This window comes from Poecilia formosa, unplaced genomic scaffold (assembly GCF_000485575.1).
Source record: "Poecilia formosa unplaced genomic scaffold, Poecilia_formosa-5.1.2 Scaffold439, whole genome shotgun sequence".
Taxonomy (NCBI): Eukaryota; Metazoa; Chordata; class Actinopteri; order Cyprinodontiformes; family Poeciliidae; genus Poecilia; species Poecilia formosa.
This window is the reverse complement of record NW_006800378.1, coordinates 25,699-44,855: the sequence shown is the minus strand read 5'-3', so window position 1 is coordinate 44,855 and position 19,157 is coordinate 25,699. Positions and strand designations below refer to the sequence as shown.

The window sequence follows — 19,157 nt, the reverse complement described above, 5'->3', positions numbered from 1 at the left end:
CCTCTGTAGTTATTTTTATATAGTAATGGTTGTTGTAAATTTTATGTATTTATTATATATTTAGATTTTCAATAATACATTCGAATATATTAGCAAAAATACATACCATGTAAAAATCAATAGCGGTGTACTTTCATAACCTTTTCAGCATACTTTAAAACAAGAGCCGCCCACCTTTTTATTTAGAATATATTAATGAGAAATATTTCATTAATATATCTAGAATATATTAATGAGAAATATGCTTTAAGTGACTTTTATATATGGGTAAGTGTATTCAATTTACACTTTTTGTAATACATATTTCTAATAGTTGAAAAAAAAGTAACTTTAATTAAATATATTGGCCACTTACTAGAAGCAAATTTGTGAAATATAAATAAAACTAAAATTGTTTTAAGCATATGTTTACAAATTATGTATATTTAATCCTAGTGGGTGTAGGAATTCCTGCTACATATGATAAGTATTACTGAAAGCCCAGAACGACTCGAGAAGCTCAACAAACATCATTGTCCAGTATCATTAATTCTCTGTTTAATATCAAGACCAACAGGATTCTCTGTCTTGGTGCCAGATCCTGCTCTGTCCAGGCCCTGATGTGTAAATATGGTAGCAGAAGGCGCAGCATAGACAGGATGTTTTATCTTTGTAAATCATCAGTGGAGCTCTTTCCAACCACATTTTGTGTTCTTGCTTGTTGGAAACAATAATAAACGCTTTATTTGCAGAAGCAACAGCACATTTGTTTCGAGGCTGGTGTACTCTTGTAGAAGTACATAGCTTTTCAACACGGCCAAAGAAATCAAATCTAACATCCGCGTAATGTTTGTATTTATTTATTTTTTCAAATAAGTAATGAAACGTGAATAACCAACCAGTTTAATGATAGAAAATGAGCAGATGGGAAAAAAAAAACCACAAAAAAAAAAACCGTGCAGCTTTGCAACTGCTGCAGCCTGGGGGCGGAGCCTTTTCCAGCAAGCAGCGCGAGAAGAATTAAAAATGCTTGACGTCAGCCACGTCAGATTTCAGTTGTCCAAGATGGCGAAGGCGAGCGGGCCGAGGAATAGAAATCACTTCGGTTACAACTCCAAAAGCCGACTCGAAGACGAAGGTAAACTCCCGCTGAATTATTTTGTCGAAATTTTAGAGAAAGAGAAAAGGGGTGCTACGTTTAAACGGGATAGAAAGAGAAAGGGTTTTATTAAGGTGGTCTTTGTTCCTCTCGCTTTTCCGTTAGTCAGACGTTTCTGTTTTCAGTTGGAGACCCGCGGTGTTGTGCCAAATCTGGGTTCCCCGGCCAGAATACGTCCTCTCTCCCTCTGAGACCCAAGCAGTAGCGACAGGCGGATGCAAACAAGCTCTGGTTCGGCATAATCGGTCTAGTCGTGTTTTGGCTGAGCATGTGTTGTTTGAATCAGATACTGACCCGGATACAAAACTCAACCCCGACACCTGTCGCCTCATTTATCCTAGCATTAACTTTCACCTGGCCGCTCCTTGATAACCGCCAGTTTCCTGCTGTTTTTATCTTTAAGTTGGCCTCTTTTCCCTTAGGTCGCTCAAAAAAATGCCTAAAAACCATTGACATTCCGCAGGGTATATACTCTGTATACGCTAATCTTATCCCAGTACTTACTCGGATATTTTTAAATGCACTATAAGCGGGCTGGAGAGTTTGCCAGCTAGTTTATCCCCTTAACTGTGAAGGAGCCCAAACAGTGCCATGCAGTCACTGGTTCCCTTGTTATCATGAAAATGACATCATTCTGGTAAATAATCAAATTATAACTACCAGTGTTTGTTTCATATTTATTTGGTGCAGTCATATTTACAATAAGATCTCATATTTTCAGTTTAAAAAAGGTGGAAAAGTACAGCTCAGTCTCGCATCCCAGAGGACGGGTCCACTCATCAGTCCAGTCAATCTGGTTCATTTTCTTTTCTCAGTCTATGACACATCTGTAATTCAAACGAGAGATTAAAAAAATGAGTGCGCCTGTATTTTCTGTTAACTAGTTCAACTGAATACGTTGTATTTTACTTGTTTTATATATATTCGGCCATACATAAGTAAATGTGATGCATGCTGTGCTGGTGGTCTTCTACGCAGAAATTGAGCATCAAAACATTAGCTAAAAAAACATCCAAAATCATGCAGTGCATGATGTTTTTATTTTCTGACTGAAAAAAAATTCTGGTAGCTTTTAGTATATGGACTAATAACTAGAATAAACACTTGCAAAATTGAATAGTATTGTGCTCATCCTCCTCCTTATAGAATAACTTTAATCAGCTTATAGTTTGCTGTATAAGAAAAGATGCCTTTGTCGTTTGCTAACTGTATTTTTATACCAGTGTTTCTGTAAGACTGTTGGGTGGCATTGCTTTAGTTTCCGTGCCATGGCTGTTGGTGTGTTTTTATTAGTGATTTTTTTGTTGTTTGTTTTGGGCTAGAAATATGGCCATGCAAATTAATTTGGCTGTATTGGAAGTGAGGGATTGTTTTAATTGGATGACCGTAAGTGTGTCGCAACAAGTGGGGGTGGGGTAGAACTGTGTTGCTCTATACCAGGGGTCTTCAACTCCACAATTCAAGGCAGCTATCCTGCTTCAACACACCTGAATCTAGTAATCAACTCTGGAGAACTTTACTGCATGCTTTAAAAAGAAATCAGTCTTTTGATTCATATGTTTTCATAATATGTAGCAGTTATACACTTAACCATGTGGTCTTATTTAACTTTTGTTTAACCGGTCAGGATATCAACCTTGATATGTTTTATTTACTTCCTGCAGTGGCAATCTTGTGCCATTTTCTTCTGCTATATGTGATACCATTAATATCTTTGGATTTTAAAATTTAGGATTAACAGTTTTAAAGACTTGATTTTAGGGAAACTGTAAGAAAATAGTTTTTTTTTTTTTAGCCATTTGCTTTTTCACTGTTGCCCCATAGTTGCTCAAGTCGTCTTAGACCAGTTGTGTCAAACTCCAGTGACGGAGCCCAGACTCTGTAGGTTTGAGACGTTTGTCTGCTCCGAAGTATCGCAGACAGACTGCTGACTTACTTTCTCAGCATGCATCATGTTCTCCAGAGGCCTGGTAATAAGTTATCATTCGATTCAGGTTTGCTGAACTCAGCGAAAGCTGTAACGGATGAAGGATTTTTGCTCTAAGAGTTTGGTCGCCACTGACTCAGACTTTGTATTTCTGAATTTGACCATATGGCATATGAACTCAATTGTTAGAATCTGATCCGATTGAATTTTAACTACGGGGATTTTATGTACGGATGCCGCTCAATAAATTAGAATATTACCGAGAAGTAAATTTATTTCAGTAATGGAAAGGTTTATGTTTATGTTGAATAGATTCAGTGATATATTTCAAGTGCTATATTTTTTTCTTTTGATCATGGAAACCCAAAATTTAATCAGAAAATCTGAAATAAAAAAAAGGAGACGACAATAAAAAAAGGATTTTTAAACAGAAATGTTGGTGTGCTAAAAGTATGTGTGTGAAAGTACACTTAGTACTTGGTCGGTTTCCGTTTTGCATGATATACTGCATCAGATCAAGGTGGCATGAAAGAGGTCAGCCTGGGTCAGTCAACTTCGGAGGTAACGTAACAAATGTCTGCATTGTTGGATCTGGTGTCCCTCGTATTATTATTAGTATTACAGCTCTGCAACACTGGGAAAATGTATAATTTGACTGTTGAATATTTGGATGAAAATATCAACTAGGAGTGTATGATTTCTTGTAAACATGTAATTTGTCATTTTCCTGACACTACTTCCTTTTCAGTCATTACAGTGGTCCCACCATAGACATGGAGCTTTAGGACCTAACTATTGCAGCTTTGCCTTGCAGTCCTCTCAAAGCCATGGCTATTTCTGCTGCATCTTTTCCTAACATGTTGTCCTTCCACTGAACTTTGCATTAATATGTTTGGATGCGACACACTTTGAACAGTTTCTGTAGCTTGACTGGGGAAACCAAGCAAGCAGTCTTGACCATGGTTGTGTGCACAACTATGCAGCCACAGTGTCAGCTGCAACCCATAAGCATCTAAATGAACAAACTCTTGTAAATGATTACGTTGTGTGTAATGCCTTTTTTAATAAAATAGGCATTTTGGATTGAAGTAATGAAATAAACTTATTTTTCAGTAATCATAACTAGCCTCACTTGTGACTGGATGTTAGTTGTAGCTGCCTTTTTAAAACCTTGAAGTGGCATTTACTCAAAATAATGAAACAAAATTAATTTGAAGATTTTTAAGTGTATGTTTTTCAATGTGAAAATTGATCTTTTGGAGAGAAGTGACATTTAGTTACATTTTCTGAGTGATTTTTAGAGGCTAAGGTACATTACGAGTATAAATCTGTTATCATATTGACCTTTATGTCTGATTTCATACAGGCTGACTCCATCTTAATCTGCACTTTGTCCTTGTTGGTTGGCCTGAAGCAACCAAACATTTGCCCTCCCTGAAGCGAGGATCAGATGGTTTGATACTGTAAATGTTGAAGTGTTTGAAAGATCAGATTGCTTTTACTCTCTGCATCACTGTTTCTGTTCGAGTTGAAGCTTTAGGACCGAGTTTTTTGATTACTCAGATAAACGAGTAATCAAGAATATTTCTAAATAAAACTTTAGTTGCTTGCAATTTTGCTTCCCATTTCTTACTCAATAAGTGTCATTTTTTAAAAAGTCTAGATTAATGATTTAGAGCATTGCTATAGTTAGTGGACCTTGGTGTCATCAAAGGCTATGTCAGATGTAGAGCAGGAGTCACGGGAGTTGAAAGCTGATTTTTGTGTTCAGTGTACTAATGTAGGTTAGACTGCACAGATGCAGAGTGAACGATGGAAGCTTATGAAAATTACAAAAGAGATGATTCCTGTTAACACACATCGAACCAGTGGCATCCGTTGGTAAATTTGTGAGGCTATTTATTTATTGGTCAGGTACAGGACGGAGTGCTGTACCTGACCTGCAGTAGTCCTTCTAGCCACTGGGGAATTTACCGACACGGTCCCTGCTTGGACTTTTCCTGGTAAAACCTACAACAAACTCTACTAGTAAGATGTTAATCCAGGGGTGGACAATCCTGGTCCTGGAGGGCCGGTGTCCTGCAGCTTGTACAGTTAGGTTCTCCAGAGTCCTACTAAATACCTCATCATTTGACTTCGGTGTGTTGAAGTAGAGAGACATCTAAAATTTGCAGGAGACCGGCCCTCGAGGCCTGGAGTTACCCACCCCTGGGTTAATCTAAAGCTCTACATTAAAAACAAAGATAAGAGACTAATTTGACTCTTTCAAGTTATTGATAAACGAAACATGAAGGGGTACTTTCAATAACTGCCCCAAATGGATAGAAGATATTATACATAAAAATAAAAAAAACACTAGAAAAGAAAGCCAAGCACTTCAGACTAGATGTGACTGCACATTTTGTTTCTGAACTAGCAAATATTAAACCTGTTTCCCAAAAAGATACACATTTACAAGAGTTCAACTGAGCAGCTGGTGTTTAACAGCTTTCCTCCTTTGACACAGAACGATGAATCTGGGCAAGAGATACTTTGCAGAATTGGATTTGAACATGATCACTTATTCTGTTGCAGTTCTGTAGTTTCCTGTCGTAATTCTAAAACAGCAGCGGTGCCAGTGCATTTAAATACAAACCTTTGGTAACAAAAAAGAAAAAAGAAAAAAAAAGACAATGAAGTTTGCAACATGATGTCTACACATTATACCAAATTGCAACCATCTCCCCAGTTTCGGAGTGTGCAATATTGTAATCACAAAGGACTGTTTGGGTGCAACATTATTGCAGCCTATAATAGTTCAGGTTCCAGTATTAGTTTGCCTCTTGGTTAGACTTTCAATGTCTTCATGCCCACAACTGATGGAGCTTTAATGATTGAGATGCCAAAGCTCAAGGAGAGTTGATGGAATGTGATGATGATGATGACGACAACAAGGAAGAAACTGAGCTGTGAAATGTCATTTAAGGACAGTTGAAATTTACTACATTTAGCAATTTCTTGTTTTGCTTTTGCCTTGCAACCTGATTTTCTTAAACAAAGATTTTCATAAGGAGTCTCTCTATAGATTTGGTTATTTATCATTGATTTGGCACTATAAGCTAAATGTAATATTAAAAAGAAGACATTCACATGTCTGTTATTTACAATCATAAAACGGTTCAGAATCAAAATCAGAAATCCTTTTCTTCCAACTTTTTCATTTCTTAGAGTGCAGTGCAGTAATTGTTGGCTGATAATATATTCCTAGTGTTATGAACTTGCATATTTCATGCTAATACTTTGCCAGTTACAGTCTGACTCCAGCAGATGTTCACAGCGGACACAAAGGACGTTGCTCAGAACGCTAGAAGTCAGAGTCATAAGCATACATGAGAACTAGAAAAAAGAAGAAAAAAGGCGCATATCTGATGCTCCTAATGGCAGTATTATCAATATTATTCCCATCTCAAGGTTTTCTAATCCAATGACCTGATATCTTGGTTACTTAAGAAGGATCAAAGTATGATGTCAGATTTTTCTTTTTGTTAGGTTTTTTTTTTATTCTTGCTTTGACCTCTTTATTATAAAGGTCCAGTCGGGATATTTGAACCATGCTGTGCTTCCTTGTGTACTTTCTCTCCTCCTCCACATGTTCTCTGTTGCAGTGCAATGCTGTCTCCTTGCAGTCCCTGCAGAATGCCGTCTTTGTGTCAGTCCGCTTCTCTCTACGGCTCCAGTCTGCTCCACTTTATTTCACTAAGTGCTTCTCTGGGCTGGATGGGAACCTGCAGTGCCACAAACTGAGGAAGTGTTCAGCGCTCATTTGTGTGCAGAGCAGATTACAGTAACCGACTTGTGCTTTAACCTTGCAGCAAGTCCAGGTTGATTATTGAATGTTAGATTTACTGTTTTTTCCCTGGTATAAGATTGTGGCCTTAATGTTTTTAAATATTCCCCTTAACCAGCTTCCAGAGTTATTGGTATTATAGTATGTAATTAATTATCTTATGATCTTTACTATTAGAAAATGGGAAAAAAAATCAATCAAACTGAAAGTTAAAGATTTTATTTCTTTGTCAGCAAGAAGTGGCAAAGTCTAAGAGAGGAAGTGTCTCTTAGACTTGTAAACAAACTGAAAGTGACAAGTCTTGATGGGAATTATTTGAGATGCTTAACTCCCCAGGTAACTTGGGGCGGCTAAGTGATTGAGTGACTGAGATATTCGGATGAGTAATGTTTGAAATTTGTGGTTCAACCTGTCTTGATACATTTTTGACTGAGTTCAGGAAGTTTTATTCAAACCTTTAATCTGAAAGAGTTCCCCGATTGAAAAGAAGGAAGGGAGGTTGAAATGTTTTGCTTTCAAGGGAGTTAATTTAAATTAACCGATTTACAGCTTGAAGAAGGAGCAGCTTTTCAATTGTGCTCATTTAAGTGCCTGAACGACTGCCACCAATATAAGCTAAAATATTGTGACACACAAGAGATGTGCAACCTGATTTATATTTAATTGGACGGTTATCCCTGAAAAATCAATGTGACAGACAGTAAATATAAAAATACTGTCCTGGTGACATACTTGCTTTGTGTCCCTTTTTCTTTTTCCCCGGCCCTTTGTGTATTTCACCACAAGGCTATTTTCAGTTTGACCTAGATGAGAAGTTCAGAGTGAAAAACAGTGTTCGGTGCAGCGCAGAAAGCAAGAGGAAAGCATCCTCTCTCCAGTTTGATGTAGTTTATTATTTTTCCTCGCAATCAAATGTTACATCTCGACTATAAAAAAAAAACTTGTATGCCTTAGTTTCGGTCTGGTTTACCTTCTGATTCTAACATTGACCTATCATGACGAGGTGACTTTTGTTTGTATGTTTATCTTTCTCTTTTTGCTTTCTGAAGGGTTTAAAGACATGGAAGATGGCCCGATCATTCGCCGCAGTCAGAGGGCTCCTCTCGCTCGGCCAGAAGACCTGATGGACGGGTTAAACATCAGGACCATTACCCCAGAGTCCTATCAGAGCGACAGCATCAGTCCTTCACCAGATGAAGGGATTGAAGAGGAAAAGGTAATATTTTAACATGTTTTTTTTTTTTTTTCTTTTAAGCTTCTAAAGGTCTTCAGTTTTTTTTCCTCCTATGAAAGTCAGATGTTTTTAAGGTAAAATTGTATCTGGAAGACAAAAAGATGATCATTGAAAAAAGGGAATTTAGAATTATAAATGTGTATGGCACAGCTGGTCGGCAGGGAGAGCTGTCTTAATCTTCATGAGCTCATTTGGATGCCAGTAAAAGCTGTTTTTGAAACTCCTTTTAGCCTGTGGCGGAGGAGAGGCCGGGGCCCGTCCAGATCGTCCGAGCCAACGAGAGCGATGGCATCTTTCAGCTGGACGCCGCTGCGCTGGAGAAGATCCTGCTGCAGGATCATGTGAAGGACCTGAACTTGGTGGTCGTGTCTGTGGCTGGAGCGTTTCGGAAGGGCAAGTCCTTCCTGCTGGATTTCATGCTGCGCTACATGTACAATCAGGTACGGTTAACATTCGTTTAGGATTTTAAAATTACAAGGGCACATATGCTATGCCAGGCAGAAGGTCGCATGCACTCACTGTTGCATGAAAGTCGTTAATTTTGGAATTTTAGTGGTGCTTTGAACTCCTTTTTTTCAGAGAGGAACATGTATACAACCAACGTCTGATGTTTGTATTATTGTGTTGTAACCAGAGGTGGGTAGAGTACCCAAAAAATATACTGAAGTAAAAGTAAAAAATAACTGTCCAAAAAAATTACTCAAGTAAGACAAGTAAAAAAGTATTTGGTAAAACGTCTACTCCAGTATTGAGTAACTGATCAAATTATCAATCATTTAATATTTAAAAATTACATCATCGGATGAACCGATGATGATGATGAATGTGTGGAAATGTTGGTATTTTAAGGAACAAAATGACGATTTAAATAAGTAACGATAAATAACAAAATTGGGCAAAATATTTTTTTTTCCCAAATCGGTTTCTTTCAATATAAAACTAATGAAACTTTAACCAAATCTGCAGGTGTGTGTCTTTGTCTGGTGATTTTTATCTTTTATTTTTTTTAAAACATGTTTGTTTTTTCATTCAGTGGGTAGAGAATCCAGAAATTTTACTCAAATAAGAGTGGCGATGCTTCATAATAAATTACTCATGTAAAAGTAAAAATACAGTAAAAATTCTCCTAAAAGTACTTTTTTTTTTTTCAAAAACGTTGCTTGAGTAAATGTAGCTAGTTAATACCTAACTGTGGTTGCAACACACAACTGGGTTCAAAACTGAACTATTTTCTTAACAAGACAAGTGCATCAATAAGGTTAATAAGAACAATCCCAATCCATCATTAAAAGCCACACATTAATATAAGTTCATAATGAGTGCATGTGAATTTTCTGTTGGCACAGTATATGTTGGGATTAACTCAATTCAGAATAGATTTTTATAAAATTGAAACATCCCAGTAATAACTCGCATAAGGAGGTGTTGGTGGAACTTGACAGTGTGGATCATAATTTTTTCACTACCTTCTCAGTGACCTCGGTAATTTCTTGGTTGATCTTTCTCCCTGCTCCATTTCTGCTGCATCTTTTTCATTTTAACACTCCTGCTAAAGAAAGAAATGCAGCAGAGCACTGGCTCTGTGTTGGACCCCATGGTGGAGACCTGCTGGTGAAAAGTCCACGTCTCAGAGTTTGAATGTGCCTTATTTAAATGCTGAACTCTTTCTTTTCTCAGAAGTATAAAAGGGAAACTTTGCAAAATGTCATGCTTTTGAATCATGTTTCTAAATGGAAGTTTAAAGTTCTCAGTTTCCTTTGACACAATGATTGTTGCTATGGATGAGGATTTTCTTTTCTTCTGTTGGATGGGACTGCAGCGGTGTTCCTTTGTTTGTGACAAACTACTTCACATTTTTGCTTTGTAGTGCAACAATACTTGAAATATGGCATTTTTTTGTAGAAGTGGATGACCATAATTTTTTATTACAACTATCTTTTCCCTAATGTTTTTATTGTTCGTTTTGCAGAGATCGGTCTCATCCAAAGTAAGTTTAAACCACTGTTTTTGGAATAACGCCTTCTCTTCTATGACACACTCTAAACAACTGCTGCTTGCTTTCATTTGTGATATTCTGGGTTGCACTGTCAAAAGGAGCCTTAAGAGACATGGAGACATTACCCGCTGCTAATTAGGAAGATATTTTACTGCTCACGCAATCCTTTGAGACCTCAAGACTCTGTCTCTAGAATGTTGTTAAAAAGTAAGCCTCCTGTAGCTTTTATAGGATTTGCTGCAGGGGGATAAACGCTACAATCCAACAACTTATTAGAGCATTTGAGAGTGCTGAAACATGAAATGTACTGCAGGTGTTGTGTGCCAAGTTCTGCTTAACTTGGGTCATTTAAGCATTTCCTTTTTTGTCTCTTCCATGCTGTTTTTCCACCATCGTGCAGCACAGTGACGCGTGGATAGGAGGAGACCATGAACCTCTGATTGGGTTCAAATGGAGGGGAGGCTGTGAGAGGGAGACCACAGGAATTCAGGTGTGGAGCGACGTGTTTGTGGTTGAAAAGCCTGATGGCAACAAGGTATGTTTTTTGTTTTTTTTAATTCCCTGATGTAATTGGAAAATCTTAACCTCCTTATTTAGAGTGAATTTTTCCACACTGACTTGTATTTTGTAGGTCGCTGTACTCCTCGTCGACACTCAGGGAGCATTTGACAGCCAGTCCACCATAAAGGACTCTGCTACTGTGTTTGCTCTCAGCACCATGACCAGCTCTGTCCAGGTAACAGAAAACATGTCATTTGTAGGAATGTTTACGTTTTGTTTCTGCTAGAGACAAACGTGTGATTTAAAATTTGTCCTCCATTTGCTTGTCTTCAGGTGTACAACCTCTCCCATAACATCCAGGAAGACGATCTGCAGCATCTGCAGGTTTGTGTTCCTTCTTTTCTTCAAAAATTAAATGGTTATTTTGACTTTTTATTCTTATTTTCTGATTTTGTTTTTCATGAAGCTCTTCACTGAATATGGACGGCTGGCAATGGAAGAAACTGAATCGAAACCTTTCCAGGTGCTCACTGTTTTATGTCTGAATCCAGAATATACAAGCATTTAAAACTAATTAAACCAAATTAAGTATCACCATAAAACATGCCTATTACTTATATTTGTCAAATAAAAATATAATAGAAAATGGGTCAAAATTTGCGCTGCATAAAAATTACTAAAAAATAAATTTTTTATGACTCTCTTACTCTATAAAGTGTTATTGGTGTTGCTGCTCAGTACTGGCCAGAATCAGATTTATGCTTGAAAATGCAGATTTTTAATGTCCAACCTGATGTAGTGGGTTTTATTAAAATAGGGGGAAAAAAACATAAATTCTTGTGTTTGGGGAAAAAGAAATCTCATCTCAACGATTCCTTATAGGTGCATCTTAGTACTTTAAAATCTCATTGAAAAGTTTTCAGTCCTTCAATTCAAAAACTGAAACTATTAGATTGATTACACTCACGGCATTTGATCGTAGTTAAGATGACTGACTGGACCTTTGTCCAGCAGAAGGTCATTGACATGGAGACTGAGCTGCAACATGTCCGTGTTATTGAAGCTGGCTGTTCAGCGTGCAGTGTCCAATCAAATTAAGCTGCTGGAACAACTTGTGCAAAATAACAAGTTGTGGCTGAAGTCACTGGTTCAAAGCCACCACAGACATACTGGCCTGTCTAAGACATATGGGCTAAAACTGTCACATTTCTTGAGTTAAAGACTCTCCTCAGCCAGAGACACTAGAAGTTGTTTTTATTTTTGACCCAGCGGGAGGAAAAATGACGAGACGTTTGTTCGAGGGAACAAAACTTTCTTTTTAAAAGTACATTTAATCGAATTTTGGAGCATTACGTTGGTCCTGTTGCTTACAGGATGCCGTAAAGATGCTGATCTAATGTTTTTGATTCCAAAAATAGACATTTAAATTTTATATTATCTCTTGAGATGTACCTTTGTTTGTAGTTGCTGAATAGCAGGGAGGTGTCTGAACTTAGTCACTCTTTCTCCAGCAGCCTGTCCACTTTTTAACCCTGGTTTATTCCAGATGATTTCTACTCTTTAAACAATCCCCATCAAAATTCTTTGTGAGCGCGACATCGCGTAAAACCCTATAAATCTAACTTATGTGTGTTCATTATGAACTCCCAAGATTTTCCTAACCATCTTTTTTTTATTTTTTTTAAAGTCCTTAATGTTCCTGATTCGGGATTGGAGTTCTCCGTATGAATACGATTATGGACTGAAGGGAGGACAGGCTTTTCTGCAAAAAAGATTGCAGGTGAGATTTGTTGGAAATGTTTGCTTGTTCCTAAAATGCATGGAGACGCGTGGATTTGATCTGAATAAGAAAACTTCTCCAGACATTTCTCCATAATGCCTTTTTCTATGAGACTTAAGCAAATGTAAATCTGTGCATTTACCGACCATTTGCTCTGACAGGTTAAAAACTGCCAACACGAGGAGCTGCAGAATGTCAGGAAGCACATCGACTCCTGCTTCAGCAAGATCAGCTGCTTCCTGCTGCCACATCCAGGCCTCAAGGTGGCCACCAACCCAAAGTTTGATGGGAGGCTAAAAGGTGGGTCTGAAATGACTCTCGCTCGTACTTAGAATCCAGGTTTTAATATCCGTGTGATGCTTGGATGAAACGGTTTTGCGTGTGTTCGTCTCAGACATCGAAGATGATTTCAAGACGCAGCTGGCTGAGCTGATGCCTGTGCTGCTGGCCCCAGATCAGCTGGTGGAGAAGCAGATTGGTGGAAGCAAAATCACCTGCAAGGATCTGGTGGAGTACTTCAAGGTGCTGCAGCGATTTCTGAGTATCTTCAGTGTCTGTTGCTCTCAAATTGTACTAATAAGTACACAAATTACAAAATTTTATTGATTCTAAGAAATATGTCTGTTGCCACCAAAGGCTTCTCGCAGCGTTATGGATGGCACGTCCAGTTTGAAACTTCCTGCTTTGTTTCCTCAGCGCACCTGAAGATTTTTGTCCAATTATTGATTTAAAAGTTTTAAAATAACGTTTGATTTGCTTGTCGTTTTTTTTTTTTTCTGCAGGCCTACATAAAGATTTACGAAGGTGACGAGCTTCCTCATCCAAAGTCCATGCTGCGGGTCAGTCGCCGTGTCTTCAAACAAAATAAAACGATTAATGGAGTCTGTTGAAAGTTTTGAAATAAATGTACTTAGTTTTTAATCTTTTCGCCTCTTAAAGCTGGGTGTTTTCTGTTGCTGTTTTATCCTATATTTAACGATATGTTAATGGGCTCATGAAGTTATTTCACAATGATGAACACGATCAACTTTCAACATCTGCAGAGCATCAAATTGTGCAAACATTCAGAGAGCGTTTGAGTTTAAAGGGCGAGACTAGAAACCTCGTAATGTTTGGGAAATGCTTCTAAAATCACAGGCCTGAATGAATTAACAAGTAGAACATTTTTATGATTGTCATATTTGTAAAACTTTAACATTTTCTTGGTCTGTTAATTAATTTTAAATGTCTTTTTTTTTTTAACTGTTTGTGATTAGGCTACAGCAGAGGCCAATAATCTGACTGCCGTGGCTGGAGCCAAAGACTTGTACGGCAAGAGCATGGAGAAGGTGCGTACATTATGATTAAAAAAAAAAAAAAAAACTCGCCAAAGCCAAAAATCATCCAATAATATGAGGAAAAGAGCACAGAGCATTTATTATCAGACTGTTTAACGCTAAACCAGCTGTTCACTCATTCAGGTGTGGCTGCAGAAGTGACAAAGCCTCAAGGCTTGTAGTCAAACTGAGAAAAGTCATTAGAGTTCTCATAGGATGTTTTGATAATAATAAGCTTTCAAGTGTTTTTCTCTTAAAAGCGGACATGCCACTGTGTTGAGGAATTTAACTCCACACATAAAGTAGTAAAATTGTTTTTGCTTAAACTGGGAACATGTGTGACATAGTCCTTGTTTTATTTATTTTTATATAATCGCATATTTTACCTAAAAACATCAAAAATGGGACTACATCTATTTATGAAGTAACTTATGGGATTTAAGGAAATGTAATGGCATAAAGCCTGAAGACAAAATGCTTGGTTCTATTTTGTCCATGTGACTGTGAACCTCTGGTCAAGTGGATGCTGCAGCTCCCCCTAGTGGCTGCTAACTGACAATTTGAAAAATTAATGCATAACAATAAATTGGCTTATAAAAAAATATGAGCACTGCTGCAGTATGGTTTGGAAATAGAAGTTATTTAATCAGTCTGACATTTTCCAGGCCTGGAGGGGGGAAAAAGTAAAATGTACTGAATCGGAATCATTTGGTGTTGGAGCAGCCTGCTCCTCTCGCTCTGTACATCAGAGCTTCTGCAGCAGCAATACGCAAACACACTCTGGTGTGCTGCTGATACTGGTTCCAATAAAATTCACCACAATTCATATAAATGTCACCCCTTTCATTATTTCCAAACTAAACCAAGCTGCGAAGCCAGGACACCTGAGACAGCAAAACCTGAAAACATAAAAAGTTTTGAACAAGTTTCAGATAAACATGAAAGGAGAAGTGCTGTAGCTCACTAGACTGAGGAACCAGATAAAGCACGACTAAATGGTTTAAACCTCAATGTTTGAACTGAGATCAGAGACCCACATCCACTGGTCATGTAAACATCTAATTGATTTTTATCCTTTTGATCTCTGGGCGATTAACCTCATTCTTCTGGTAACACAAAGTAGGTTAATTTGTGTCTCTGTGTGTTTCAACAAAATAAGCTCCTAAAACTACAGATGCATAATAATAACACAATTATTATTATTTTTATACAACCTACTAATGTGAAAGTGAGGAAAGGAGAAGATGACACGAAGTCACAGAAAAGTTCACTACTGCACTTATTGATGGGAGCCTTTATTCTGAGCTCAGTGTCATGTTGACGAAAACGGTTTAAGACGATTTGAGCCGTCATGAACTCAGTCAGGAATAATACTCTGGTCATTTTTTCTTTTATTTCTTTGTTTCCCGTCCCGACAGGTTTGCGGAGGGGACCGGCCCTACATGGCCCCGGCCGACCTGGAGAGGTGCCACGAAGCTTTCTGCAAAGACTCTGTCACGTTTTTCCGCTCTGTAAAGAAGATGGGCGGCGAGGAGTTCTGCCAGCGCTACCAGGACCGGCTGGAGTTGGAGCTGAAGGAGGCCTACACCAACTTCTCCAAGCACAACGAGGGCAAAAACATCTTCTATGCAGCCCGCACGCCGGCCACGCTCTTCGTGGTCATGTTTTTCACCTACGTGTTGTCGGGGGTGACCGGCTTCATCGGCCTGAGCGTCTTCGCGGCGCTGGCCAACCTGGTTCTGGGCGTGGCGCTGCTGCTCCTCTGCATCTGGGCGTACGTGAAGTATTCGGGAGAGTTTCGGGAGGCGGGAATGTTGATAGACCAGTTGGCCGAAGCGCTCTGGGAACAGGTGAGCAATCAGAGTGAAAGCTGGGCGGAGTGTGTGTTCCCCTTTCATGTTGAGAATAAATTGATTTCTGTGGGATTATGAAGCGTAATTTTGTTTACAAGAAATTCATCTTGGTCAGTAGATGTATTCTGAAACATTTGACCAAATGGAGAATCTTGACCAAAGAAGTGGAGCATTTTCTGGTTTTTAATTCAGGATACACTAACGGGAACAATCTGATTGATTGGGACAGTGTTTTTGAAACCTGCCTCAAAAATCCAGTTGATGCTAAATCCAGTTTAGGCGCTTAATTCTCAAGTAATTTCCATCAGGATAAACGTCAGGTGATTTTTGTGTAATTCTTGGCATTCTCTCTCTAGTCTCTCCGTTTTATGTAGTTTGCTTGAAATATGTTGCTTTATGTAAAGTCTTTTATTTGGATGTATTTTGTCATCTCATAAAAATATACTGTGTGGAGTCTTCAGAAATAAACACCTGAGCAATGTTCCTTAAATCTTTCATTTTAAATTTTTGGCAACGCAGGGCTGAATGAATAGTATTTTTAAAGACCTTTGGCCTTAATTATGAGCATCATTACAGGTTTTACTTGCTGTACTGATTTTTGAAGGGGCGTCCAGTTTGACACCAGTTTGATTTTGTGCAATGCAACATAGGTGTACCTTTTTTTTTTTTTTTGCTTATTTTGTTCCCCCTCCCTTTTTAGCTTTTATTATTATTGTGTCGTCATGCTCTCATTGTTTAGCATGATTCAGTTTCCACTAAGTGGAACACTGCAGAGGAAGCTCTGAGTGGTTAGACTGGACACTAACGTTTATCTTGGGTTAATTAATCACTGAGCAAAATGCAGGTGTAAACAAACTCAGAGCGTTTCTCTGACCACATAAACTGACAGGTGAACTGATGCACCTTCATTTGGCTAAATGTCTTCAAGGTCAATATCAGTTTTATTAGTGGCAATTTGAGTCGGTGATGTTACTCAATGTTTGTTTTAATGAGGGCGCCATGTTTACGCTCGAGGTCTAGAGCTCATGTTGTAGTTTTTCTTTCCTCCCTAAACCCGCCGTTAGCCAGGAGAAGCAGCTGTTTTCTGTCCCTCATGTCTCCTGTTGCTTCTCCTTCCTTTCTGTTTGTCTCTTCTTGTCTCCCCTGCTTTTCAGAGGACAGTCAGAAAGGTGAGACGTATCGGTTCCCGTTTCTCAATCTTCCGCCTGCCCGCCTTTCAAAGCATCCCGCCTGATTTCCTTTCCTTCTCCTCCTCCTCTTTCTTTTTTTTATGTGCTTGAATCCTAAGCGATGCCCCTTTTTTCTTTTTCCCCCCACTCCAGTCTCGTCCCACGTCCCTCTCTCCTGCCGTCCATCTTCACACCAGTCCTCCTCGTTTAACTCCGCTGTTCCTCCTTGCTTTTCCTTCCAGGTGATTTCCAAACTCCTGGAGCCCGTCAGGAGCCACCTGGCGTGGCCCCTCTCTCTGCTCCCTTCCCTCCCATCAGGAGCCACGCTTGGACTCAAAGCTCTGGTTCCGCTCAACAACAACTACAAGAAGACCAACTAGCTGCTGGCCAGCTTCTGGACTCTCAGACTCTTAACTTTGCCTCTCATGTAGAAATGTCCTCTGTTTGCTGCCGTCTCCTTTAATCATCTTTCAGTCCTTTTTGTGTCGGATTCTTGAACTTTGTTTTGCTCGGTGCGGAAACCTGCAGAGCTGCAGCCGTCTGTGGATCATAAAAAGGCAAACTGTTTATAATCTTACTTAGATCAAAGTAGAAAAGTGGTTTTTATTTGACCATCTTTGGAGCATGTTGGAGTCTGCTTCCTGTGTTCAGTTTCCCTTTCAACATGAATGAATGCTGATTGTTGTTTTTTTCTCCGTTAGGTTTTGAAGCCACTTGTTGAAAACTACATGGAGGACAACGTCCGGCAGACGGTCTTCAACTCCATCAGAGCCAGTTTGGTAGAACAGGGCACCCAGCCCACCAGGTTAAAGACTGACTGACCGCTCTCCCTCTTCGTGTCCCCCATCATCATCATCATCGTCGTGTTCCTCGTCTGTCCACTGCTAGAGCTGTGGGACTAGTTCAACACCAAAGCTGACCCTCTTTCTACATTTTGTTTTTGTCGGTGCCCAATCTCTCTGTTTTGTAGCCTTGCAGCGTGACCTGCTCTTCATCGCCCCCTAGTGCCTCACTCAACATGCTGCACACTCAAGGACCGAGCAGAGCGTCGTCTGCAGTGCTACATGTTGTCTTTTTTGTGCATTCATTGTTTTTTGCTGGAGTCGGACTGCACTCAGTTCAAGATGAAGGAAACTGACACAGCTGTGGGCAGCTGCTAACGATGAATGCACCACCCTTCAAAGTGCGCGTTTTCCTTTGTTTCCCTGACATCTTCTCAGCACTACTGACTCATCTGCTCGGAAAACCAACAACGGGTCGATTCCTTGAATTCTGTCAAAACGAAAAACACAAGCTACGGAAATAAAGCAAAGCTGTATTTCTTTCCCAACACTAGGAGGCGACGTTTTTAATGATCAAACTCTCTGGGGTCAGGCTGCCTTCACCTTTCCCTGTATCCCTTTAATACTTATAAATAACTGAAGAGCTGCAGGTAGCACCAAGTGTTTCCCTTCTGTCGTTTCTTTAAGGGGGTCTGTTGTTTTTGATTGTTTTTAGATAGCACAGTGTGCTTTGAAGCAGCCTTTGGTGTCTCATAGCAGATGTGCCAGTATTGAGCTCTGTGCATGCTGTAAAGAGCTTTTAGAGCCCAGCTATAGATGAGAGGTTAATTTTTAAACTGTTTTTTTTTGTTTTGATTTTTTTCTCATCCATGCCTTCCATTAAAGCTGCACCAACACACACTGGTTGCAGCCTCAGAAGCTGTGGGAGCTCCAGCTCAGACGGTCGGTCTCATTCACGGTTTGAGTTGATGTTCTGTGAAGTTAGCTTTGGATTTGTTGAATTGTTCCTTTTTAAAAATGAGCTGAACTTGAATCTCTTGCGGGATGTTTCTCAGCCAGGGCTGGAACCTCCCAGAAGTAGAATGAATTGGATTTTATTGCACAACGCGAACCTCCCTGAGGAACTCCGTCATGTTTGTTGATTCTTTTAGCTTTTCACACCAACAGCTGCACATGTCTTTCACGCCGATTCCATCCTCACCTCAATCAGCAGTCTCGTAATGTACAGTTTCTCTTTTTTCTGTGCTCGTATATTAAATCAGGCATGTTTGATTATTTAAATAAACAATGTACACATTTTATAGATCAGTTTTCCATGGCTATTTTCTTCCAGTCTGGTCTGGTAAAGGAGAAGCTCCTGCTGTAGGTTTCCATTAGCTGCTCATGGTCACCGGGACGGGCTGGACGGCTGCATGTTGTGGATACCTGTATCCAGACTGGACTGTTTGCTGGGCTGGAGACATTAGCCTGACTTTTAAAGATATCTCTGGTAATTTATTTTTGTTTAAAATGTTCATTTTAAGAATAAATCATACACACAGTCCTCTTGGCTCCTCTTATTTTTTTTCTGGAATCCCTTTAAGTCTTAATTATTTTTGACACTTTATGGCAACAAGGAGATAAACATTTCAACAG

General features: G+C 39.2%; 1 protein-coding gene across 3 annotated transcripts; it reads left to right on the top strand.

The window, feature by feature from the left end:
* The first annotated feature begins 885 nt into the window (after nt 1–885).
* LOC103155635 (atlastin-2-like) lies at nt 886–19,065 on the top strand. 3 transcript variants are annotated; one of them, XM_016663731.1, is made up of 16 exons: nt 1,036–1,117; nt 7,941–8,107; nt 8,356–8,565; nt 10,095–10,112; nt 10,522–10,656; nt 10,753–10,857; nt 10,956–11,006; nt 11,089–11,145; nt 12,310–12,402; nt 12,564–12,702; nt 12,797–12,924; nt 13,185–13,241; nt 13,659–13,730; nt 15,137–15,568; nt 16,726–16,740; nt 16,983–17,168. In XM_016663731.1, the coding sequence occupies exons 1-16, from the start codon at nt 1,045–1,047 to the stop codon at nt 17,118–17,120; spliced, it is 1,890 nt and encodes a 629-aa protein (XP_016519217.1). In that variant the 5' UTR covers nt 1,036–1,044; the 3' UTR covers nt 17,121–17,168. The 3 variants fall into 3 exon arrangements, with proteins under 3 accessions (XP_007577445.1, XP_016519217.1, XP_016519218.1); XM_016663732.1 differs by lacking the exon at nt 10,095–10,112; XM_007577383.1 differs by lacking the exons at nt 10,095–10,112; nt 16,726–16,740; nt 16,983–17,168 and adding an exon at nt 17,442–19,065 and having other exon boundaries at nt 886–1,117.
* Nucleotides 19,066–19,157: the final 92 nt, after the last annotated feature.